The sequence below is a fragment of the Rousettus aegyptiacus genome, unplaced genomic scaffold (genome assembly GCF_014176215.1).
Source record: "Rousettus aegyptiacus isolate mRouAeg1 unplaced genomic scaffold, mRouAeg1.p scaffold_m13_p_1, whole genome shotgun sequence".
Classification (NCBI taxonomy): domain Eukaryota; kingdom Metazoa; phylum Chordata; class Mammalia; order Chiroptera; family Pteropodidae; genus Rousettus; species Rousettus aegyptiacus.
In genome coordinates, this window is record NW_023416284.1 from 90,465,944 (window position 1) to 90,489,529 (window position 23,586).

Sequence of the window (23,586 nt, forward strand, 5' to 3'; positions counted from 1 at the left end):
AACCCAAAAGAAAACTGAAACTTTACTTACATAAATGATTTTGCAATATCTTGGATGGTTTGTGGGTTTATGTGCTTTAGATTAGTCATGCAAGACTTTGTATGCATCGTGCATGTCCACATGTGTGAGGAGGGTGGAGGTTGGGAGCAGTACGCAAAGGCTGTGGTGAAGATCAATTGACTCGATGGATATATTGGGATTAGGAAGACGAGGCACAGATTTCATCCTGTCAGCTCAGTTCCCAATCCACGACTGTTTTTTTTTCCCAGCAAGAGCCCGTCCCCCTTGCCACTCCCGTTTTCCCTCTCTGGCAGCAAATGAAGTAGCTGCTGAGCCAGCTCTGGTTTTCGGGAAGTCAGATGACCTTTTCCCTCTTCCTACTCTCTGCCTCTCCCTGCCCCTAAGGTGGATACCATGGACCCACTAATGGCTCTTCTTTGCCTGCTGTCCCTGTACTCAGGTAGGAGCATGGGTGAGAGGATGTGGGGGTCCTGTGGGTGAGGTTGGTGCTACCCAGGTTGAGTTTCCATGGGTAAAACGAATAGTCTCTTGTGCTTTCCTCTTCTCGTCTGTGCCTTCCTTCTTTTCTCCATTTCTGCGTTGTGTCTCCATGCCCACAGGCTTGGCTGCAGCTGCTCCCTCCTGCCCTCAGAACGTGAAAATCTCAGGCGGCAATTTCACCCTCAGCCATGGCTGGGCTCCTGGGAGTGTCCTCATCTACTCTTGTCCCCTGGGTTATTATCCATCACCAGCGTCTCGGCTGTGCTTGAGCAACGGACAGTGGCAGACCCTAAGAGCCACCCGGTTCACAAAGGCAGTCTGCAAACGTAAGGCTCTCGAGGGGTCTTGCTCAGGGCACCCTGCCAGCAGCCACCTCAGAATTGCTATTTAAGAGTTGCTCAGGGTGGGACTTAACATGACTGGATGGTCTGGGTGGGATGGCAAAGCTGCTTTTTCAGAGGGCTTTGAAAATAGTGGGAAAATGTCACCTGCCCCATAGCAAGACATTGGAGGCAGGCTTTGATGGAGATTGTAGGGTGCTAAAGCCAGGGATATTTTTAAAAAACAGTTGACTGCACAGTGATGGCCATTTAGAAAAGATACCAGATGATCCTGGAGTCCCCTGTTGTGCTCGGTGTTACCTCTTTAGTTACCCGCTCATGGGACATCTGAAGACACCAGGGGAGGTCCTGGGGTGGCCATGGCCCTCAAGGGGCTGAAAGAAGTGGCTTTTTATCGGTCCGTTAGGTTGAACTAATAGTGTGAAAATGCCAGTGTTCAACCAGTTGTCAAAAGCAGCAATTTTATGTGCATCAACCTAATATATAGATAGCCAGTTGGCTGGCCCCATGCATCCAAGCTGAATATTACCCACTCGATGCCCAGCTCAGGTGTTATTCATCCATCCTATGTTCCCATCCCTTCTCTCCCTCCAGCTGTTCGCTGTCCAGCACCTGTTTCCTTTGAGAATGGCATGTATACCCCACGGCTGGGGTCCCACCCTGTGGGCGGCAACGTGAGCTTCGAGTGTGAGGATGGCTTCACACTGCGGGGCTCGTCTGTGCGGCAGTGTCGCCCCAACGGCATGTGGGATGGGGAGACGGCCGTGTGTGACAATGGCGGTGAGTGCCCTGACTGATGACTGCCTGGGGACTAGGGACTTCCAGGAACCCTGGAGCCAGATGTGTGTCCAGGGATCCTCTGTGGGGACAGCGGCCTGGTATTTCTAGTGCCAAAATAACATTCCTGGATTTTGGTAAATCGAGATCTACAGGTCACACATCACCTGCTGCAGGGAGCCAGGCCTGAGGTAATTGATTCTAAACTTCAGACCCAACATAAAGCCTCCACGCACTGTCTACCTTTTCTAAATACTTCAAAGATAGATTGGTATTCAGGTCCCACGGGATGGCAGTGATGGAGGGTATGCTGAGAGAAAATCAAGTGCTTAAGTGCCTTGCTTCTTGAGCCAGTTTGGGTTCCAAGCCTGGCTCCGACATTGACTTTGGGTAGGTTATCTTACCTCTCTGTGCCTCAGTGTTTGCATTTGTAAAATGAGAATAGTAAGGGTGCCTACTGCATGGAGTTGTCATGTGGATTAAATGAGTCGATATTAGTAAGCATCTAGAACATCCCTTGGAATCTGATAAGCAGCACATACACTATAAACTATTCTGCTGTGTAGTTCATTATATGAACATATTAAAATTTATTTATACATTCTCCTGTTGATGAGCATTTGGGTTATTTCCAGTTTTTGTCTATTGCAAATAAAGCTCAATTATGTTCCTGTACGTGACTTTGGTGCACTCATGCACTTGTTTCTCTTGAGCATATTATCTAGGAGTAGAATTACTGGGTCCCAGTTGGTGCATGTTTAGTTTTAGAGGAGGCTGGCAAACAGTTTCACCGATGACACTCTAGCACTATAAAAGAGTTCTGGTGGACTCATCCTCTCTGACACTTGGAATTACCCATCTTTTTAGTTTTAGCCATTCTGGTGAGTGTGTAGTGATGACTCATTGTGGTGTAGAAAATGCCAGTGTCTTCTGTGGAGGAGGGCTCCTCAGCGGGTGTCTTCCCTGAAGTGCTGGGATGGATGCATGTTGAGCCCCTGGGCTGGGACTGGGATGCTTGGGCTGGCAACTGAGGCCACTGAGCTCTAAACATTTTGCTCACCCCTGGGAAGCATGGTTGTGGAGTCCTCCAAGAGGGAGGCCAAGGGGCCCACAGAGACTCTGAGGGGCTGGAGAGGAGGAATCGCTGGATGGAGAGAGCAGGTACAAGCAGAGCAAGAGGCCAAACAGGTAGGTTCCTGCTCACTTCCATTTTCCTTTGTTCATGTGCAGCCAGCCATTGCTCCAACCCGGGCATTTCGGTGGGCTCAGTGAGGACAGGGTCCCGATTTGGCCTTGGGGACAAGGTGAGCTACCGCTGCTCCTCGAATCTGGTGCTAACAGGGTCTGCAGAGCGGGAGTGCCAGAGCAATGGGGTCTGGAGTGGAACGGAGCCCATCTGCCGCCGTGAGTAGCTGCCCTGACCCTCCTGAGACTCCTGGGCACTCCCTATCCCTCACCAGGCCCTGGCTTACCCCACTGGCTCTTCCTACAGAGCCGTACTCTTACGACTTTCCTGAGGATGTGGCCCCTGCCCTAGGCACCTCTTTGTCTCACCTGCTTGGAGCCACCAATCCCACTCAGAAAAAGAAGGGTGAGCATTTGGAGAGGGGGCAGCAGGGTACTGGGGAGGCTTTTCAGGCTTGGCTTCTGGTGAACTCAGCATTGCTGAGCTTACTGGAGTGGAAGCAGGGCAGTCTGGCCCTCTTGGTAAGAGAGAAGGTAAGAGGCAGAAATCTGAATCCTCCGCTTCCACATTCCTTTCAGAAAATGTGGGCCGAAAAATACAAATCCAGCGCTCTGGTCACCTGAACCTGTACCTGCTCCTGGATGCTTCTCAGAGTGTAGCAGAAGATGACTTTCGTGTCTTCAAGGAGAGCGCCATCATCATGGTGGACAGGGTCAGGAAATGGGAGCCTGGGCACAGAGGAGGCTTTCCTGTACACACTGTCTCTCTCCGTTTCCTTCTCTTCCTCAGAACTCCACTCACAGTCCAGCTCTTTCAAGAAGTCTTCCCAGATTTTATGCATGTCATGAAGGAATCATGGATTCAATTTATGGGATCATATTTTTAATTCCACAAACATTGTTGGGGCACTACTATTTGTCAGACACTGTGCTGCTGGGTGCTGGGTGCTGGGGGACACCAAAGATAAATAAGACCGAGGTCCTAGTTTCTAGGAATTCATCATCTGGAACAGTGGTCTCCACAGAGAGGTACACAAAATAATCCACTGAGGTATGGCAGAAAAATACTGCTATCCTTGTTGAATAATTTTAATTTAAAATTAAATTAATAACTTTATATTTAATAATTTAAAAACATTTAAATATTTTGTAGATGTTTATAGTGACACATACGAGCATACTTTATAAGCATATATAAAGGGGTATGTGCTTGAAATGTCCTCACTGACCGGATACATGAGCGGAAGAATTTGGAATCCACTGGTTTAGATATTTTGCCCACATTTTGCTTGGTAATTATGCTTTTCACAGTAGTTTACATAGGTATATGTTTTTCCTCCCAGCTACATTTTAAAGAGGGCAGTTTTTGTGCTCCTTAGAGTCTCTCTTAGGACTTAAAGTTAAGTAACTTACTAAATTGTGAAGCTGCAAAATGCAACAGTTGCACCAACAGGTTCCAACAACGTCTTACCAGCGGCATGATTCGGGGCAAAGTAACAAAGCCTCAGTTTCCTCATCTATAAAATAGGGACCATCATGCCCTCCTCACAAAGTTGCTATGAAGATTAAATGAGGAGTGAGCCTATCAAAGGGAGTAGATGGTCAACAGATGTCAGTTCCCAGAGTTGTTCTAAGCAGCAGTTTCTTAGTAAGTGTCCATGGACCTTGCCTTTGTCAGTTCAGGTTCTCTGCCTCCTCCAGGGCCCTTTGTTTGCTCTCTTACTAGCTCCCCCTTCAGTTTCAGGGCTCCTCATGCTGCCTCTCACTTGCCCTTCACAGATCTTTAGTTTTGAGATCAATGTTAGTGTCGCCATCATCACCTTTGCCTCAAAGCCCAAAATCATCATGTCTGTCCTGCATGAGAGCTCCCGGGATGTGACCGAAGTGATCGACCGTCTGGACAACATCGACTATAAAGGTATGTGTGTCATCAAATGAAAGCGATAGGAAAGGGAGGGGATGAGCTCTCCTGCCAATAGATTCTGGACAAGTTAGAGAGAGAGGCCTCGGTGGCATTCAAGTCTCTGGGCTCTGGGGCTCTGATTCCTGCAGTCTCCAAGCCAGGCTCATGGTGGAGGAGTTCCAGCTCCCACCAACTCCTGGCTTACTCTAATGTCCTGCATGTCCAGGGCAGGCCTCTGGCTTCTTTATGATGCCAGAACCACAAGGTCTGGTTTTCGTGGCTCAGCACTGTAGCCCCGCCGCGTCATGGAAACTACCTGGGGAGGGGGCAGCAAATGCTAACACAACCCAAGTTCTTTGCAAATCCCGTCTTTGAATCTGGGGACTTTGGAGTGGCCTAGGATTGGGGTTATGCAATGAACACTTCTAAGAAAAATGGCTTTTAAAGCCTCAGGAGGCAATGATGCCAAATCTCTATCTGGATATCCAAGGTCTGAGTTTGTCAAGCCAGTTGATAATTTCATTTCCACTGGCTGGGGGAGGTAGAGTGATTCTCTTCTCTTAGGTGGCAGGTGGAAAGTTTCTAAGAGATTCCTTCCTCTTCGCATATTCCAGACCATGAAAATGGAACCGGAACTAACACCTATGAGGCCCTAAATAGTGTCTATCTCATGATGAATAACCAAATGCAACGCCTCGGTATGAAAACGGCTGCCTGGCTGGAAATTCGACACGCCATCATCCTTCTGACAGATGGTGAGTGTCACTGTCTTTGTGAGTGAGGTTGGGACAGTGGAAGGAGCACCAAGATGGAATCAGAAGGCTTGCATTCTGGTTCTCCTTCTGTCAATTTGGGCCTCAATTTCTTATTTGTAAAGTAGAAATAGTGTTTAAAAACTAGAGATAGTGTTGAAAGTCATAACAGTAGTGATGATGACGATGATGATAATGATAGCTGTACTCTGTTCCTTACACAATTTTTATGGAGAGAAACTTAAGTAGTTTGTGTAAAAGTATTTCATGATTATAAATGTTAGTTATTGTCACTACCCAGGACTGTCAACTGGAGTGAGCTGGTGGGGGGTGCGTGGCTCTGGAGCAGTGAAGTCCAGGAGCAGATGGAAGGGTGCACTGTGTAGTGGATCTGAGCTCTGTCATTGATGTCTTGATTTTGTCTACATTACATCACCCCTCAGAACTCAGTTTTCTTGCCTGTAAAATGAGGATACCCACGCTTTCTGGGGTTTCATGAGAATTAAATGAAACAAAGTAAATGAATCTCCTGGCCCAGTATTCTCTAGAATACAGAGAATTTCAGTAAATAATGTATCTTAAAACTTAGGTAGAAAGTATAGGTGTTGAGGCTCCCAGAATGTGGGAATCCTTATATATCCACCCAGTGGAACAATTTTTTTCCCTCTCTGTTCTAGGAAAGTCCAATATGGGAGGCTCTCCCAAGCCAGCTGTTGACAGTATCAAAGAGATCTTGAACATCAACCAGAAGAGGAATGACTATCTGGGTGAGCATCTGCCCCTGCTCCCATCTGTGCTGCCCCTGCAGGGGGCACAAAGCCTGCAACCAGGGGTTCCAGCATCTTGGCTTTCTTTTTAGCGAGACACACCACCCCAGGCTGTGTCATTCTGTATGAAGACAGCCAAGTGTCACTGTGAAGAGTCTGGAGTCGAACCACCTGTAGTTTCAACTGTGGTTTCATCTTTCATTGGCTGTGGCCATGGCAGTTTCTTCACTTGGGAGGGTTGGATAGTCCTAGGCCCTGCGTCTTAGACTGATAGGAGCAGATACTCAGACATTGCCTGGCACAGAGAAACACAGTATGTGTTAGCGGCCGCCATCATTAACACCATCACCATTATTCACCATTTAATGTTCCAGGAGCCTCTCCAGGAAGCAAAGGCCTGCATTGCTTGTGGGGACTGTCCCTGTCAGTTCCCTTTAAGCCGTACAGATAACTAATTAAGGCTTTGGCAGTTGCAGACTCTAAAAGAACAATTCCTCAGGTTCAGACTGAATACAAATTGCACTGACCTTTGACCACAAAACAATTTCAAAGAGGAGTGCTCCTGATAAGGGCATCTGGTTTGGAACCCCCAAGTTTCACTTGCCCTTTGGCTTCTCTCTTTTCTGTTCCACCCCACTCCTCCTGCCTTTCAGGGAAAAGCAGACTCTTCTGTAAAATTCTGGGCTAAGAAAGGCAAAACTCAAACTTCGTCACCTAACTCCTTAGCATAACTGGGCCATGGTTAAATTCTCAAAAACTTTATTAGAAAGAAGCAGGAACTGAAGGGAAATATTCAAAGAAAACTTATGGGGGATGACAATTGCCCAGCTCCCATTGGAACTGCTCCCTCCTGGCCAGTGCTAGACTGCTTTCTGAAGGAATACTTCTCTCATAGTGTTTCTGAGTATCTTACCTCTTACCTATACACAGGGCTCTCTGGGAGCAAAAAAAGGGCCATGAAATCTCGTGTCAAGGGTGGGAGAAGACCAGACTCTGTAGACCACCCATAGACTGGCACCCACACTCACTCAGAGGCTGTGCCTAGATGGTTATGTGGGCTCAGGATCTCTAGTGGGAAGAGATGTCTCCAGGTCCTTCTCCCAGAGCCTACATTTTACAGAAGAAGGCCAAATCTGAAGTTTTGGCTCCATGCTATGTTCATGAGTTCTTTTTTATTTGTTTAGTCATTTAAAATGTACTGAGAGCCTGTCTTGGGCTCGGTACCATTTGAAAGGTACAGCTGTGAACAGAAAAAAATGCCTCCTTGCCTATGGCCATGACACCCTGAATGTGCCCAATCTCATCTGATCTCAGAAGCTAAGCAGGGTCGGGCCTGGTTAGTACTTGGATAGGAGACCACCTAGGAAGGCCGGGTGCCGTAGGCATCAAAAAAAAAAAATGCCTCCTTGCATGGGGATGTCATACTGTATTATTTTGCTATGGCTGATGCAATAAATTATGCAAACTTGGGTGACTTAAAGAACAGAGATTCATTCTATCATGTTCAGGAGGCTAGAAGTCCAATATCTAGGTGTCAACAGGGCCATGCTTCCTCTGGAGGTTCTAGGGAAGAAGCCTTCCTTGCCTCTTCTAGCTTCTGGTGGCTCCAAGGCATTCCTTGGCTTGTAGCAGGATAACCCAGTCTGCTGTCACATCCCCTTCTTCCTTCAGTGCCTCTCTTTGTCATCACATAGCATTCATGGCATTCTCTCTATGAGTTTGTGTCCAAATTCTCCTCTTCTTATAAGGACACTGGGCATCAGATCAGGGACCGCCCTAACCCAGTATGACTTTATCTTAACTTGGTTACATCCACAAAGACTCTACTTCCAAATAAGCTCATGTTCACAGGTACTGAGGGATAGAACTTGAACATAATCCTTTTGGGAGACACCGTAGGCATTAAACAAGATAAATAAGGAATCCACGGTAAGCGGTGACACATGCTTAGGTATAAAATGAAGCAGGCATGAAATGGAAGTGTCTGGGGCATTAAATTTTTAGACAATAAGGCCAGGGAAGACTCGCTGAGATAGTGACATTTGAGTCAAGACTTAAAAAGATAAGAAAATGAGCCATATGTGAAATCTATGGGAGGAGTGAACCAGGCAGAAGCTCAGCTTTTGCAAAAGGCCAGAGGTGGGAGGGAATGTGCCTGCAAATTTGAGGAACTTCAAGAAGTCTATGTGGCTAGAAGAGAGTGAAGGGTGAAGAGTGGTAGGAAATGAAGTCCTATAGGTATGGGGGGGGCCCGGGGAGGGGCAGGTCCAGCTCATGTAGGGCTTTGTAGAACACAACAAGTTCTAAATTACAGCTTCCTGTCTCACGGGATAGCTCCCAAGCCACAAGATTCTGGTGATTTCTCCCTTCCCATCAGACATCTACGCCATCGGGGTGGGCAAGCTGGATGTGGATTGGAGAGAACTGAATGAGCTGGGGTCCAAGAAGGATGGTGAGAGGCATGCTTTCATTCTGCAGGACACAAAGGCTCTGTACGAAGTCTTTGAGCACATGCTGGGTAAGTGAGCTTCGTTCACCGGCTCCAGAGTGGGGAGGGCAGGGATCCAGGTTGGGAACCTGCTCACGGTGCCTCTCACCTGTTTCCTTCCCCATTTGCTCCTCATGCCCACAGATGTCTCCCAGCTCATAGATACCATATGTGGGGTGGGAAACATGTCAGCTAATGCCTCTGCCCAGGAGAGGACACCTTGGCATGTCACTATCAAGGTACCAGGCAGGAGGGGTGGGGCTCAGATCCCAGAGGTGAAAGCAGCCATGGGCCAGAGACACAGCAGTCCCTGAAGATTTTCTGTTCCCTTGCAGCCCAAGAGCCACGAGACCTGCCGGGGGGCCCTCATCTCGGACCAATGGGTCTTGACAGCCGCTCATTGCTTCCGCCATGATGATGGGGACCATTCCCTGTGGAGGGTCAATGTGGGTAAGGCAGGGCCACCTCCCGATTCCTGACCTTGTGGTCAGAGCTCCCACCCCTGTCCCTAGCCTCTGGTCCCTTTAGGAGCTCTAGCTCAACCTATTCTGCTATACTATTCCCAGGGGATCCCAACTCCCGGTGGGGCAAAGAATTCCAAATCGAGAAGGCAGTGATCTCCTCGGGGTTCAACGTCTTTGCCAAGAAGCAACAGGGAATCCTGGAATTCTATGGTGACGACATTGCCCTGCTGAAGCTGGCCCAGAAAGTGAAGATGTCCACACATGCCAGGTACTGGCATCCGGGATGGGAGGGCATCCTCCGGGGAGCCCTGGAGGACAGGCACTAAGGTCAGGTCTGTATGACCCACACCCTTGTCCCCAGGCCCATCTGTCTTCCCTGCACGGTGGGGGCCAATCTGGCTCTGCGGAGACCCCCAGGCAGCACCTGCCGAGAACATGGTGAGTGCTGGGGCTTCAGGTGTGTGAAGAGCTGGGACCAGGGCTTGGGGGTGACAACATGGGCTATGCTGCAGTCCCCAAATCAAGAGTCTGGGTGCTGGGTAAAGGGACTAACCTCCCCTCTCCTTGACTACAGAGAATGAACTTCTGGATAAACTGAGTGTTCCTGCTCATTTCGTGGCCTCGAATGGGGACAAACTGAACATTAACCTCAAGACAGGTGCTGAGGTGAGAGTCTCAGGTCCGGGATGCTATGGGGAGATGAGGTTTCTTTGGGGCATCTCCCAGAGTGTTTCTCCGCCTCCTCCAGCTCTTGCTGCTTTCTCCATCAGACCCTGAGTCGCCTCTCCTCCCAGCCCTAGCTGGACTGCCAGGTGTCCCTTGCACCTGCTCATTCCATTCTTCTCGCCTGTTCTACCCCTACTACAGTGGGCAAGCTGTATTAAGGTCGTCTCCCAAGACAAAAAAACATTCCCCAACTTAACAGATGTCAAAGAGGTGGTGACTGACCAGTTCCTATGCAGTGGGACCGGGGAGGATGACAACCCCTGCAAGGGTGAGTGCCTTCCCACCTGTCCTCCACCCCAGAAACTGGATTCCTGAGGGAAGGCCACCTGTGGGTCAGCATGCATGCCTGGATCTGTCCCAATGACAGGGGAGCAAGGCAAGAGTCAGGATGACAATATCTTGTCCCTTCTTTCTGCAGGAGAATCTGGAGGAGCAGTTTTCCTTGAGCGGAGATTCAGGTTTTTTCAGGTGAGGAGAGAAGGGAAAAGCTCGCAGGACTGGGGTTATAGGATCTTGGCCTTGTGCAGGGGATGAGGGAGGTCTTTGAAGGAACCAGGGAGGTTGGGGCTTGGAGCTAGGGCTGTGGCAGACTCCCATCCCATTCTCTCCTTCTTCCAGGTGGGCCTGGTGAGCTGGGGTCTCTACAACCCCTGTGGCAGCTCTGATAAAAACTCCCGCAAGAGAGCCCCCAGAGGCAAGGTCCCGAAACCACGAGATTTCCACATCAATCTCTTCCGCCTGCAGCCCTGGCTGAGGCAGCACCTGGAGGGAGTCCTGAACTTTTTGCCCCTCTAATTATGCCCACTGACCCCTTGGCTGTCCCACGGGAACTGCCATCTCTCCCATGTCCTACTTCTGAATCTCTGTCCTCCAATCCCATGACCCATCCTCACTCCTCGCCCTGTATAAGTCAGGCCTCCGGGATCCCAAGGCAGTGCTCAGCCCACCCTTGGCTTTACATGACTCACTCTCCTTTCACTTTCACATGGAATTTCCAAGTTATGAAATTAATAAACATTAATGATTTCCACATCTGACTGTGCCTCTGCTCGGGGGGTGAGATAGGGAAGGCAGGAAATGATTCCAGGAACCGTAGAAGGCAGGTCAGAGACCCTGCTGGACAAACAGTGGCTGGACTCTGCTCCATAACAGAGTCAGCAGGGGAGTGAGCCAGGGTCTTATTTCTGGTTCCTAGGGGGGCGGCCTGGGCTTGTTGGGGAGGAACTGGGGTAGAGAGGAGGTGCCGAAATGAAGAGTCCTGGACCTTGGGCAGCAAAGGGTGGGGCTTGTGCAGTTTCTATTTCCTTGTTTTCTTGACTGTCAGCTCAGTGCCGTGCCAATCCCCCCCCCACCCCCACCTGGCTTGGACATTCCGGAAAGTGATGATGTGGGTAGGGCGGGCGGGTTGAGCTACAGGTGCCAGCACACAGATTGCATAAAAGGCTGGAGGTTGTGGGGAGCAGGGGAAGGGAGTGCGACCAGGCTTAGGTCTGGAGTTTCAGCTTAGACGCAGACATGCAGCACAAGCCTCAGAAGGCCGTCCCACCTTCAGCCTCAGCTTCTCTCCTGCCTTCCGTCGCCTGGGGGTGCAATCTCAGCCTCCAACTTTGTCTGGTACCATTGGTCCTGGGCCTCTTGTCTGGAGGTAAGCCAGGGTCACCACCCCTCCTCCTGCTGCCCCCAGCATCCCTTCTTGGCCTTGTCAGGCCCCGCTTTATCAGCCTGTCTCTTTAGGTGTGAGCACGACGCCATTGCTGGAGGCCAGGCCCCAAGGACCCTGCTCTCTAGAGGGAGTAGAGATTAAAGGCGGCTCCTTCCGGCTCCTCAAGGAGGGCCAGGCACTGGAGTATGTGTGTCCCTCTGGCTTCTATCCATACCCTGTGCAGGCTCGTACCTGCAGATCCACGGGGTCCTGGAGTCCCCTGAAGACCCAGGACCAAAAGATTGTCAAGAAGGCAGAATGCAGAGGTTGGAGGACAATGAGGGTGGGCATGGGCCAGCAGAGGGTTGGAGCAGGTGGCAACCAAGGTCCAGACTAGGATGAGATTAGAGTGTTTTGAGACCGTAGGTAGGCTGACAAGTTGAGCTGAGCAAGTGTAGGAGCTGTTTTGAGTTGGAGGTGGGAAGGAGGGAGGAGGAAGGGAGGAGAGCTAATCTTTACTATTTAGCCAGTACCAGGCAGCCCTGGCAGTTAACAGAACATCCAGGAATGGGGAGGGAGGAACAGTGGGACTCTCCATGGGTTGAGGGACCCTCCAGGGGCTGAAAGGTAGACACTGCTGCTGTGGGACTAAGAAGGCACTGTTCCTCAGTGACAGGGACCCTGAGACCAGGAGGGATACCCTAAAGTCCGGCACTTCCCTCTCAGTAACTTGTACTTGTCCCTCTCCCCCAAAGCAATTCGCTGCCCAAGACCACAGGACTTTGAGAATGGCGAGTACTGGCCCCGGGCCCCCTACTACAATCTGAGCGATGAGATCTCTTTCCACTGCTATGATGGTTACAATCTCCGGGGCTCTGCCAATCGCACCTGCCAAGTGACTGGTCGGTGGGATGGGCAAACGGCCATCTGCGACAATGGAGGTGAGAAGCATCGCCTTCCCCCTGCACGGTAGCCTCTCCCTGACTGTGCTGCAGCCTGTGCTCTACTTTGCCCTCCGGGCCTCCAGCTTTGGCTCTCACCTCCATGTCTCATGCCTCTGCAGCGGGGTACTGCCCCAACCCAGGCATCCCCATTGGCACAAGGAAGGTGGGCAACCAATACCGCCTTGAAGACAGTGTCACCTATTACTGCAGCCGGGGGCTCACCCTGCGTGGCTCCCAGCGGCGAACATGCCAGGAAGGTGGCTCTTGGAGTGGAACGGAGCCTTCTTGTCAAGGTGACCCTTGACCCATGCCCTCTGGTCAGATCCTGCTCTTCTATCCTCATATTCCCACAACCGTCTTCTCCCCCTTTTCTGACCCAGTTCCTTCCATTTCTAAACCTCCCTGTAGACTTTCCTCACTTCTGAGCTCCTCCCACCCCAGAAACTCACCATCCCCTCTCTCTGGTCACTGTGTCCCTGACCTTCCCAGACATATGACCTGATCTCTGACCTCTCCCAGACTCCTTTATGTACGATACCCCTGAAGAGGTGGCCGAAGCCTTCCTGTCTTCTCTGACAGAGACTATAGAAGGAGTCGATGCTGAAGATGGGCACAGCCCAGGTTTGAAGGCAGAGTGGGAGGTGGGGCAGGGAATTGGAGGAGGATGGAGAAGGGGCAGGAGAACCATGCATGCTGGAGCCTGAGTGTCTCTGGTGGCACCCAGGGGAGCAACAGAAGAGGAAGATCATCCTGGACCCCTCGGGCTCCATGAACATATACCTGGTGCTGGATGGATCAGACAGCGTTGGGGCGCACAACTTCACAGGGGCCAAGAATTGTCTCAGAGACTTCATTGAGAAGGTGGAGCTTCCTCCCTCTGAATGTGGGGACCCTGAATGGCCCTCACTGTCTTGCCAGGAATAGCTTCCTGGTGTTTCCAGCCTCTCTGAGCCATAGGGTTCCAGAAAATCTCTAGGTCCTAAGCTGTCCTCCTTCTTTACTTGAAGCAGTTTCTTGACCTTTAACCCAGACTCCCCTACAAACCTCAGGTGACCTGTCAGCCCTTGAGTGTCTTACTATGACCTCTCTTATCCCAGCAAAGCTGCTGAATTCTCCCAACCATAGTATTCTACTTGCAATGCCATGACCCTTTGCTCCCCACAGGTGGCAAGTTATGGGGTGAAGCCAAAATATGGTCTAGTGACATATGCCACAGACACCAACGTTTTGATTAGAGTGTCTGAAGCGGAGAGCAGCAATGCAGACTGGGTCACAGAGAAGCTCAACAAAATCAGCTATGAAGGTCAGGAGTCAGAAAAGCAAATGGTGGGAGGGAATAGTGGGAGGTTCACTTTGGGGTCAGAGAGGTAAGAAGGCCCAGGGGTGTTGTGTGAAACCATGTAGAGGGGCAGGGAGGGCCACTTCGTAGTCTTTGGTTAGACAGCAGGGTCATTGGGGAATGGAAGTTAGTGGAAACCTGTTAGGGGCTGAGAGGATCACTTTGTGGTCAAAGGGAAGTCAGTGAGGGTAACAATCAACTGAAAAAGTTGAGAGATGTGGGATCTCAGTTGCTGATAGGCCCCCCCCCCCGAGTTCAAGGATGGCTTGGAAGACTAGGTGAGGTGACAATCTCTTCCCTTTTCACAGATCACAAGTTGAAGACAGGGACTAATACCAAGAAGGCTCTCCAGGCAGTGTACAGCATGATGGGCTGGGAAGGGGACACCCGCCCTGAAGGCTGGAACCGTACCCGCCATGTCATCATTCTCATGACTGATGGTCAGAGGGCCCTTTCTCCTACCTGACTCCCCACGCTTCATACCAGTGTGTGGCCCTTAAGTCCACGTGACACTAGATTCCTGGTTGGGCCTCTGAGCAGCAACTATGCTTAAGGCCCCAACCGTGTTGATCTTTCCTGTGACACTTTACAAGGAGGTACCCTTTTCCTTAAAGCTCTCTGTGATCTGTCACTTCCATTCCCTCCCCAACCTACGTACCCAGCCAAACATGTCACTATTTCCAGCCAATTTATGTTCCTTGACCCTCTTCCTTCCTTGACTCCCCCCCTCAAGGTCCTTGTCTCTTCTGCAGGCTTGCACAACATGGGAGGGGACCCAGTCCCTGTCATTCATGATATCCGGGCCTTGCTGGACATTGGTAGGGATCGCAAAAACCCAAGGGAAGATTATCTGGGTGAGTCTTATTGCCCAGAACCCAGTACCCTGCTTTCTTAGCCCCTGCCTCCCGCTACCCACCCCAGAGAATGTACCCTCACTCTCCCTTTTTTCTCCTCTCAGATGTCTATGTGTTTGGGGTTGGGCCTCTTGTGAATCAAGAGAACATCAATGCTTTGGCTTCCAAGAAAGATAACGAGCGACATGTGTTCAAAGTCAAGGACATGGAAAACCTGGAGGATGTTTTCTTCCAAATGCTTGGTAGGAAGATATCAGAAGGGTACAAGATGGTCAGGAAACTTAGCTCTCCCTAGGCCTCCCCGAAGTTCACTCATCCTTTCTATCTTCCTAAAGCCCTGGCAGTCTGGAAGGCCTTTCTCATTCTTCCTCTCTACCTTAGTGCCATTCTTGCTTCCTGGCAGTGTCCACTTTCTGATTTGAGAATCACAGAGCTCCAAATGACACTCGAGCTCTTTTTCAAGTCCCTTGTTTTACAGATGTGGAAATTGAGGCCAATACAGTCAAGGGACAGCAAGCTAGCAAGAGTTGGGCCTGAAGTCATCCAGGTCTCCGATCTTAGTCTCAATTTTTTTCACTGTACCAGTGATTCCTTGCCCTTGACCTAAGAAACCAAATGCCCCTCCCTGCCCTTTTCTCCTTATGGGCCTTGGTTTCCCATGGACATGTAGGTGTCCCTCCTCCCAAGCCCCTGCCATCTGGAAAAGAAATGTCCCAGCTTTCAGTACATTCTCCTTTCTTGCCAGATGAAACCCGGACTCTGGGTCTTTGTGGCATGGTTTGGGAGCACAGGAAAGATAGCGATTATCACAAGCAACCATGGCAGGTCAAGATCTCAGTCACTGTAAGCACAACGTTCTGGTGGTGGGGACTTGTGGGAGGTGAGGTCAGGGTGAAATGGGGATAGTGAAAAGGGCAAAATGCCCATATTATATTGTGGTGTTTGTAAGAGGTGAGCTTCCTCCCTCTGCTGTTCTGTTCCCAGCGCCCTTCGAAGGGACATGAGAACTGCATGGGGGCTGTGGTGTCTGAGTACTTTGTGCTGACAGCAGCACACTGTTTCACGGTGGATGACCAGAAACACTCAATCAAGGTCAGCCTGGGTAAGGATGATGCAACAAATCAATTCGGAGCTCCAGCCTTGTCCTCTGCAGAACACTACCCACTTGCTCAAGAGCCCAGTCTACCCTTCCTCAACATAGCCCCTTCCTTTGCACCTTGGACCAGTTAGAGATGGGGAAGACTTAGAGTTAGGGATGACATGAGGCCAGAAGTAGGAAGCTGCCCACAGAGAAGTGGGTGGTCCAGAGGTACGCATTTACTTCCTATCTCAGGAGGGATGAAACAGGAATTGGAGATAGAAGAAGTCCTATTTCACCCCAAGTACAACATCAATGGGAAAAAAGAAAAAGGCATTCCTGAATTTTATGACTATGATGTGGCCCTCATCAAGCTCAAGAAAAAGCTGACATATAGCGAGACTGTCAGGTGAGACATCTGGCTTCCTAAGAAAAGGCTGGGAAAAGTAGGGTGGAAGGATTGGGGTAGATCCAGAGTTTGCCATCTGAGTTTCTCCATCTCTCCTTAACAGACCCATCTGTCTTCCTTGCACTGAGGGAACAAATCAAGCTTTGAGGCTTCCACGATCAACCACTTGCCAGCAACAGAGTAAGATATATTCAGGGAGCAGAGTACGAGGGTGAGATTGCAAGACAACTAGGGCATGAGAGGGAACTGCAAAAGATGATGGCCAGTCAAGACCCTAGGTCATAGGAAGGGAGGGGCTGAGGAATATTTGCTGGGTGACAACAATGGAGATGGGGGAAGGGAGAATGCTGAAACGACCCAGGCTGTCCATTTGTCTAGTGCAAGAGCTGCTCCCTGCAAAGGATATCAAAGCTCTGTTTGTATCTGAGTTAACCAAAAATAAGAAGAAGATGCTGGCTCGGAAGGAGGTCTACATCAAGAATGGGGATAAGGTGAGGAATGTTGGATCCTAAGCCCTGATTCTTCCTAAGCAAGCTTCATTCATCACCTTTCTCCTCCATCCTTCTCATATCACCTACAGAAATCTGGATGTGAGAGAGATGCTCTAAAGGCTCCAGGCTATGAGAAAGTCAAGGACATCTCTGAGGTGGTCACCCCCAGGTTTCTTTGCACTGGAGGGGTGACTCCCTATGCTGACCCCAACACCTGCAAAGGTGAGAGAAGGCTCTTTGGTTGTGCTACAAGTTCCTAAAGCCCAAAAGCCTTTTATCCATCAGCCTCTCCTTTCCTGTAGGCGATTCTGGCGGCCCTCTGATTATTCACAAGAGGAGTCGCTTTATTCAAGTGAGTTTCCACTTTCTTATCTGTGGGTAGATGCCAAGTGGTCAGCATGGGGCCGAACGCAGGAAAGCTCAATGCGTGTGGCTCAAAAGCAGAGGGAAAAACCTGCCTCACCTTAGGTCTATTCCTTGAATTGACTGGTTCAGGACCACGTGTCTGGCCTGGGTGCTAGAGAGGACGGGACTGAGCTGGGTCTCTAGGCTAATTCTTCTAGGTCACTGTAGATACAACTGGAAGTAGTTGTACTTCCTAGGAAGGAATTCTACCAAATGATCCATGGCACTCCCTCCCCTTCTCCAGGTTGGTGTGATCAGCTGGGGTGTAGTGGATGTCTGCAAAGACCGCGGGCGGCAGCATCAGTCACCTGGTCATGCCCGAGACTTTCATATCAACCTCTTCCAAGTACTGCCCTGGCTCAAGGAGAAACTCCAAGATGAGAACCTGGATTTTCTATAAGGGGTTTACTGCTGGAAAGGGGCTTGAAATCAAATTAAAACAGCTGCAACAATACCTGTGTTCAAGATCCTTTTGGGGTAATCGAGTGGGGAATGTGCACTGGCCATGTTGTTTCAAATGAGATAAAATCTAATAGCCGTTTTTAAAGGCTCAATCCCACTCCCAAATGCTGAAAAACCAGAAGCTGAGGGAGATGTGTGAGCTTCCACCTCAGTGTTTTACTGAGACCACCGTTGGGGCAGATGAGGCACATGAAATCCAGCTCCACTCCCTAAAAACCATCCACAAGGTTTTCCTTGTAGACGTCATCACTGTAGACAATCTGGGTCCTCTTGTCCCGGTGGCAACCCTTAGGGCTGTTCTGAACGGCTAGGGAGGGAAGACAGAATTAGTTAAGACCCAAAGGAGAGCACTGGTGAGACCCCAGGCCCAGAGTCTACCTCACTCCCAGCTTCTGACTCTTGAGAGCCCAGTTTTTTTGCTGCCCTCTGGTGGCTGAGATGGCCTGTCTTCCTTTAGTCCCCTTAGGCCAGTGGCTGCCAAACCATCACCACTGCAAGGAGTGGTTTGCTGTTATCTTGGCAAATGCGGATATCATAATGAACGTTTTGTTATGGTTCAGACATGTGAATGGTACTAACCTACTACTTTTAGTCCGTACATGAAAAATTAAAAATTAGAAAACTTCTGTAGCCTTTTGTTGACATGCTGATCTTTTCTGATTCCTTCACCTGGAAAGCCACTTGTGCTCTGAACCCCTTATTCTGCCCACTCCTTTGCCAGAAAAGTCTATTTCGGATAAAGCAGATTATTCACACTGAGAAATGCTACTTACACCATTAGGAGAACTCCTTTCAGGGGTAGCTTTGGCCCTGAGCAGTCTCCCTTGAGTCTTGAGCTTTCCTTTCTCTTTCCTCTCTATACCCAGTGTGTCCCTCTCTTTACCCCATCTCCAAGAATTCCATCCCTGCCACTCTGGGGCTAGAGTGAATCCCTCAACACCAGCTTCCAGTCTCTGGGATCTTTGTACCCTGCCTGACACAGCTTATCCTCCTTCTCAAAGTCGCTGTCCCTCAGCTTCAAAGGCCCAGGCCCCTCTGGTGCTGCTCCCAGCCATCTGACCCCTCCTGCTTTCTCTTTTGCTGCATCAGCTTCAACCTAACATGTCAGGAGAGCTGGGATGTGTGGGGCACAAGGAACACAGCTCTACTTCCTATTATATTCCCTGAATATTCCTCAAACCCAGTCTTGGGTCATTTTTTCTCCAAATTCAGCTTCCTCTGGTGATACTATCATTTTGCAACCACCGTGATACAGACTACTAATCTGTATTTTCATTTCTTGTGTCACACCTGAGTTCCCAATCCCTATTACAAATGCTTATTTCATAAAACCAATTACACTTCATCTCAAAGTGAACAAGGCCACATGAGATGCCCATCTTCCTCACAAACCTCATACACTTCTACTTTTGCCCCTGTTTAAATTATCAGAACTTTTTCTCAATCCTTTTCCCAGCCATCTGACTTTTCTCTCCTTTTTCTTCTGCTTCCAACTGACAAGAGAGCCTGAGCATTCTCCTTCCCATTCCCACAGCCTTCACACAAATCCAGACCTCTATCATCTTTTGGGAACTCAGGGACATGCAGGGGGACAAAAAGAATGGGTGTGACGTGGGGGACGGGATGAGGAAGGAAGAATATCATTCTTACCAAGCGAGCCCCAGACAGACTTGCCAGTGGCGGCATCCAGCATGGGCTGTTTGCGTGCAATGCTGACTTTGAGCTGCACGGACTCCACCTGGGTCCCGTTGAGCTGGGGCAGAAGAGGGGAGAGGGCAGAAGATGGGAGGAAACATTATAGACAAACCAAAGGAGGCTTTCCATGAGTTGCTGAGAATATGTTTTCTGTGTAATTAGGGAGAGACTTTCTGTTAAGAGGAAATGATTTCCTCCTGGTTCCCAGGATTTTAAAGAGAAAACATGAAGATGGCACGAGGGATAGGAAGAACAGATATGGGAAGTCCCAACCTCAGCAACAGCCTGATCTGCTGACTCCATCTTTTCATAGGTGACGAAGGCACAGCTGGGATGAAAAAAAAAACAGGGTCAGCAAAGCATTTATGGGATCTTCTGGATCCACCAAACCCAGTGCTCATAGGTCACTGGAGACATGTTGGCTTCCTCCAACAAGCCTCAAATCCGGGTCCTCCCAGGACTTATCATCTTGCTCCAATGTCATCCTTACTTTCTAGGTGGGTCCATAGAGAGATCGATGATGTTTCCAAATGGAGAGAAGGCCCCACGGAGGAGGGTGGGTGTCATGTCTTCTCCATACACGTAGAGAGTATTTCCCTTCCGAGGGGCCCGGCGTTCAGGGAATGAATCCGACCCTGTGCGGATCACAAGATGGAGCCTGTTTCACCCTCTACTTTAAGAGTCCACTTTAGTTGGAGCTATCTAAATCCTATCTGAGGTCACTTTCCCCACCAGCCAAGCTAACTCACTACGGAAAGGGCCCTCTCGGTCTCGATCCCGGTCCCGCTCCCGATCACGGTCTCTATCCCGCTCCCGGTCTCGATCTCTGTCTCGATCCCGTTCCCGATCTCTGTCTCGATCCCGTTCTCGATCTCGGTCTCTGTCCCGGTTCCGTTCACGACTGCGGTCCCGGCTGCGGCTTCTGGGAGGGGAGACTGAGGAGCGGGCACCACCACGTTCTTCATAGGCCCAGTCAAAGCTTCGAGGGGGGCCATCGCCAGCCCCAGGGCCCTCTGCCTCATCCCCATCTGGCCCCAGTTCCCGAAGCCGATCACTGGAAGACACAAAGCTAGGGGGAGGAAGACAGTGAGAATCAAAGGGGGCCTTTATCTTGTCTTTCCAGACCCTGTGGAGACTCAACACTCCCTCCCTCTGCAGTCCCAGCTCCTTCCACTCCAGCCCAGACTGCTCAAGGACCCAGGCAATCACCCTTTTCCACCACCACCACCACCACCACCAGCACCTACTGGTACCCAGTCCTATCTCTAACTTGCTAACCTCTCATACAGAGATTTCCTTTGGGGACGTCTGGACGACTGAAAAAGAGACCAAGTTTCAGTTAAGATGATTCCTAGTTGCTAGCATGTGGGTTTCTCATCTTCCTCAATCCCCAGGCCCTTAGGGACAGAGAAATAGGAACCATTACCTCCTGTAGATCATCATCTGCAGATATGCTCCTCTGGAATGGCTGGAAAGTGGGGACTGGCCCCTTCTCAGGATCCTAAGAAGGTTGTAGAGACATACCTCAATGTGGGAGTAGGAGGCTGCGTGATAACAGGATAGAGGGATTCCTCTTCTGTCACCCTCATCTCCGCTTCCGCTGACCTATCTTTTTTTCTTTTAATTCCTTTGTACTTTTCTTATCTGACTATGTGGTATTTTTAAATAAACGATCTTAATATACCCTTAAAGTATTTAGTTAATCTAAACAGTTCTTCAACCTGATGACATTTCAGCCCGTTCAACTCTTTAGAACAATACAGTCCAAGAGCTCTAACATATGGACTAGAGCCATACAGAACGTGTAAAATAGGAAATTTAGGAGTCATCCATTTTTTTAAATTTTTCAGATAAGCAATCTGAAGCTCAATGGTAGAGCAATTTGCCCATGATTGACTAGGTATTACTTTTTCCCTAAATCTACCTCTATTCCAACTTGGAGGGATGCCCTCTGAAGTCAAGGGTCCCCTGAACAATCTTTCTGCTTGTGCTTACCTTTAACTTCCCCTCTAGGGTTCGAGAACGTTTGAAGCCTGAGTTCTTGGTCTCAGCCTTGATGGCACTGATGGCTCCTGACTTCACTAGCTGCTTTGCCTGCTCTGTTGCTGTGGCTGTGTCCACCACAGGCTGCTCTGACAGTGCTGGAGTGGTGAGAGAAAGAAGCATCGTGTTGGCCAGGCTGAGAGAGGTCAGCCCTGTGCTTCCTATTTCCAATCTATCCCCATTTTTCGTGACTTACAGCGTTTGACACCGCCTTGGCTGGCTGTGCTGCTGCTACTTTGCTTCTTCAGAGCTAACAATGCCTTTTTCTGGGAACAAGAATGAGAAGAGAGGAGTTGGTGAGGGCCAGTCCTTGACCAGGTCCTTTCCCAAGGTCTCTGGGCGCATCACTCCAGGGGACACTTTCTCAGAGAAAAAAAATACAAATGGTGCTCCTGGAGTGGTTTATTGAGGTAGTCCTGCCTCTTACATATGGTGCCCCAGATCATCTACAGTGCCAGTGAAACCTAAGCTATTGAAACCATGGTACCCAAAGACTATCTAGAGTATCACGTTCTGAAGCTGAAGACAAGGAATTCAATCATGGACCAGAGCCACAGGTTATATGCTACAACTAAGTATAAGCCTATGTGCCTTTCTGGGGGCTTCAGCCATCTATCTATTCCTTGTATATTTAACAAGAATATATCATTCGTTAATTTGTAACAGGGATATGCAAAAGTATAAAACACAATCTGAGAAGTAAAATGACTGGACTGAATAGTCAAGAATGATTATAAGAAGTGCAGACTGCTTGCAGCTGAGAACAAGTAAGATTTTCTGATGCCAAATGGCTATTACACTGGACCCCGGGTAGACTGTGCACAACAGAGATGACGAAAAAAAGGGATTTGAGACAAAGAAAACAGGGGGGCAAAAATACAGAGATAAGAAAGCTTTGGGAATGCATGTTTTGGGACTAGTGAATAGTACTATTTTACTAGAAAGAGATGTGAACTCCAGGCTTTGTTCCATAGAAAATGTTAAACCGGTTAAGGGTTTTGAGAAAAAGAAAAGTCTTGTGTTTTCAATAGATCGTTTTAACAGGAGTGAAGAAATCTGTTTAAATAAACACTCAGAAACTTGTTGAAAGACCATTACAACAATCTAGGTGAGAATCAGCAAAGAACTAATCTATGGAATACACAGGAAAAAATAAACTGGAAAAATTACTCTCAAGGAAGAATGAAGAAGCCTTAGCAAATGTTTGGCTATGCAAATGAAGAAGTCAGAGACGAAATTTTGATTCCAAACACATGGAAGAACTGAACACGATCAACCTATATTTGGGAGATCAAGAAAAGAAACTAGATTTATTAGTATAAATAGGAAGATGATAGTTTTAATTTTGGATATCTAAAGGTTATCAGTAAGACGACAGACAGAACTGGAAAAACCAAACTTGGGGATCACCAGCTTTAAGGTGGTACTAAAAGCCATGGGAAAGGAAGAGAACTCCATGGCAGACTAAATAGAAAAGAGAGTGGGTACAAAAGACTTGAGAAAAGCCCCCCTCTGAAGCTACACTGCGAGGTGATACTCTCAAGGTATGAGTCAAAAGAACCCTCCATCCCCTCACACTCACCCCAGATGGTCTCGTAGTGTAGAGTCTGTCAAAGGTCGGGCCATGCCCACAAACACTCCCTCACCTTTTTCTTCAGTTTGTTGAATTTCTTCTGCAGAGCCTCCTCCTCCTCGCTCAGTCCGGGGGGTATCACCAACATGGTGGTTCCTGGTTCAGGGGCAGGGCCCAAGACATCTTTCTCCACTGTCACCGCCCAGAGTTCACACGCCGAACGCTATACCCAACCCCACCCCTTCAGGCCTGCCTACTTCGGTGTGTTGCTTCTCCCTACCCTTTTGCTTAAACCAGGCTGCCGTCCAAGACCCCGCTCGTCGGGGTCAACCAGTATTCCCTCCTCTTTAGAATCACGGACACCAGCGCCTTGGGGAACCACGTGGCCCGGGGAGAAACACCCCCTCCGTCGCCAAGACGATGGCACCAGACCCCCCTCTACCTCCGCTGGGGTTAGTATGGCAACCATGGGGTCCAAACCGTAGAGGTGGCACTGGAACCCGCACAGCGCTCTCAGAGCAACGAAAAAGGAAAGAAGAGATCAGGAGCATGGAGGAAAGGGGCGAAGGGTGAGAAGGAGAAGGCCTTACCTGAGGGGGCGGCAACCCGTGCCCGCGGTTTCGGGCGGCGCCCGCACCGGCAGCAGACAGCCGGCTCAGAGCGATGACGTAGTCAGGGGCGGAGAAACCGGTAACCAAGGCGTCTCGCGAAGCAGTCACTTCCGCCCGGCCTTCCACCGGTTTAAGG

General features: G+C 49.5%; 3 protein-coding genes and 1 pseudogene across 4 annotated transcripts; 3 read left to right on the forward strand and 1 right to left on the reverse strand.

Annotated features, from left to right (window-relative positions):
- The first annotated feature begins 273 nt into the window (after positions 1-273).
- On the forward strand, positions 274-10,936 carry C2 (complement C2). Its single transcript, XM_016121550.2, has 18 exons — positions 274-460; positions 621-827; positions 1,437-1,622; positions 2,850-3,023; positions 3,112-3,210; positions 3,384-3,517; positions 4,584-4,722; positions 5,322-5,462; positions 6,137-6,226; positions 8,604-8,744; positions 8,859-8,953; positions 9,050-9,164; positions 9,281-9,446; positions 9,540-9,616; positions 9,753-9,844; positions 10,046-10,172; positions 10,323-10,372; positions 10,523-10,936. Exons 1-18 carry the CDS (start codon positions 415-417, stop codon positions 10,697-10,699), a joined length of 2,256 nt encoding a protein of 751 aa, XP_015977036.2. The 5' UTR covers positions 274-414; the 3' UTR covers positions 10,700-10,936.
- On the forward strand, positions 7,493-7,611 carry LOC118606607 (annotated as a pseudogene).
- Positions 10,937-11,293: 357 nt separating the features above from the next.
- Positions 11,294-17,520, forward strand: CFB (complement factor B). Its single transcript, XM_016121549.2, has 18 exons — positions 11,294-11,549; positions 11,639-11,872; positions 12,302-12,487; positions 12,610-12,783; positions 13,010-13,111; positions 13,215-13,351; positions 13,655-13,793; positions 14,138-14,269; positions 14,582-14,683; positions 14,788-14,925; positions 15,429-15,526; positions 15,668-15,785; positions 16,017-16,170; positions 16,274-16,350; positions 16,549-16,661; positions 16,751-16,883; positions 16,964-17,013; positions 17,311-17,520. Exons 1-18 carry the CDS (start codon positions 11,420-11,422, stop codon positions 17,464-17,466), a joined length of 2,373 nt encoding a protein of 790 aa, XP_015977035.2. The 5' UTR covers positions 11,294-11,419; the 3' UTR covers positions 17,467-17,520.
- Positions 17,457-23,557, reverse strand: NELFE (negative elongation factor complex member E). Of its 2 annotated transcripts, none has more exons than XM_016121564.2 (11): positions 23,430-23,557; positions 22,913-22,995; positions 21,463-21,532; positions 21,219-21,364; positions 20,650-20,724; positions 20,502-20,539; positions 19,973-20,292; positions 19,714-19,858; positions 19,497-19,551; positions 19,179-19,281; positions 17,457-17,835 (listed from the first exon to the last, which is right to left on the reverse strand). In XM_016121564.2, the coding sequence occupies exons 2-11, from the start codon at positions 22,985-22,987 to the stop codon at positions 17,738-17,740; spliced, it is 1,125 nt and encodes a 374-aa protein (XP_015977050.1). In that variant the 5' UTR covers positions 22,988-22,995; positions 23,430-23,557; the 3' UTR covers positions 17,457-17,737. The 2 variants fall into 2 exon arrangements, with proteins under 2 accessions (XP_015977050.1, XP_036094215.1); XM_036238322.1 differs by lacking the exon at positions 23,430-23,557 and adding an exon at positions 23,120-23,407.
- Between the last annotated feature and the right edge of the window lie 29 nt (positions 23,558-23,586).

Bases quoted from the DNA above. Each gene is read 5' to 3' on its own strand.
- C2 (XM_016121550.2), top strand. From the start codon at position 415: ATGGACCCACTAATGGCTCTTCTTTGCCTGCTGTCCCTGTACTCAG. The intron at 461-620 runs GTAGGAGCATGG...CCATGCCCACAG, and splicing joins CCTGCTGTCCCTGTACTCAG to GCTTGGCTGCAGCTGCTCCC. The intron at 9,447-9,539 runs GTACTGGCATCC...CCTTGTCCCCAG, and splicing joins AAGATGTCCACACATGCCAG to GCCCATCTGTCTTCCCTGCA.
- CFB (XM_016121549.2), top strand. From the start codon at position 11,420: ATGCAGCACAAGCCTCAGAAGGCCGTCCCACCTTCAGCCTCAGCTTCT. The intron at 11,873-12,301 runs GTTGGAGGACAA...TCTCCCCCAAAG, and splicing joins CAAGAAGGCAGAATGCAGAG to CAATTCGCTGCCCAAGACCA. The intron at 14,926-15,428 runs GTAGGAAGATAT...CTTTCTTGCCAG, and splicing joins TGTTTTCTTCCAAATGCTTG to ATGAAACCCGGACTCTGGGT.
- NELFE (XM_016121564.2), bottom strand. From the start codon at position 22,987: ATGTTGGTGATACCCCCCGGACTGAGCGAGGAGGAGGAGGCTCTGCAG. The intron at 20,725-21,218 runs GTAAGCACAAGC...CAACCTTCTTAG, and splicing joins CCCTAGAGGGGAAGTTAAAG to GATCCTGAGAAGGGGCCAGT. The intron at 19,552-19,713 runs GTAAGGATGACA...TTTTCATCCCAG, and splicing joins TCTATGGACCCACCTAGAAA to CTGTGCCTTCGTCACCTATG.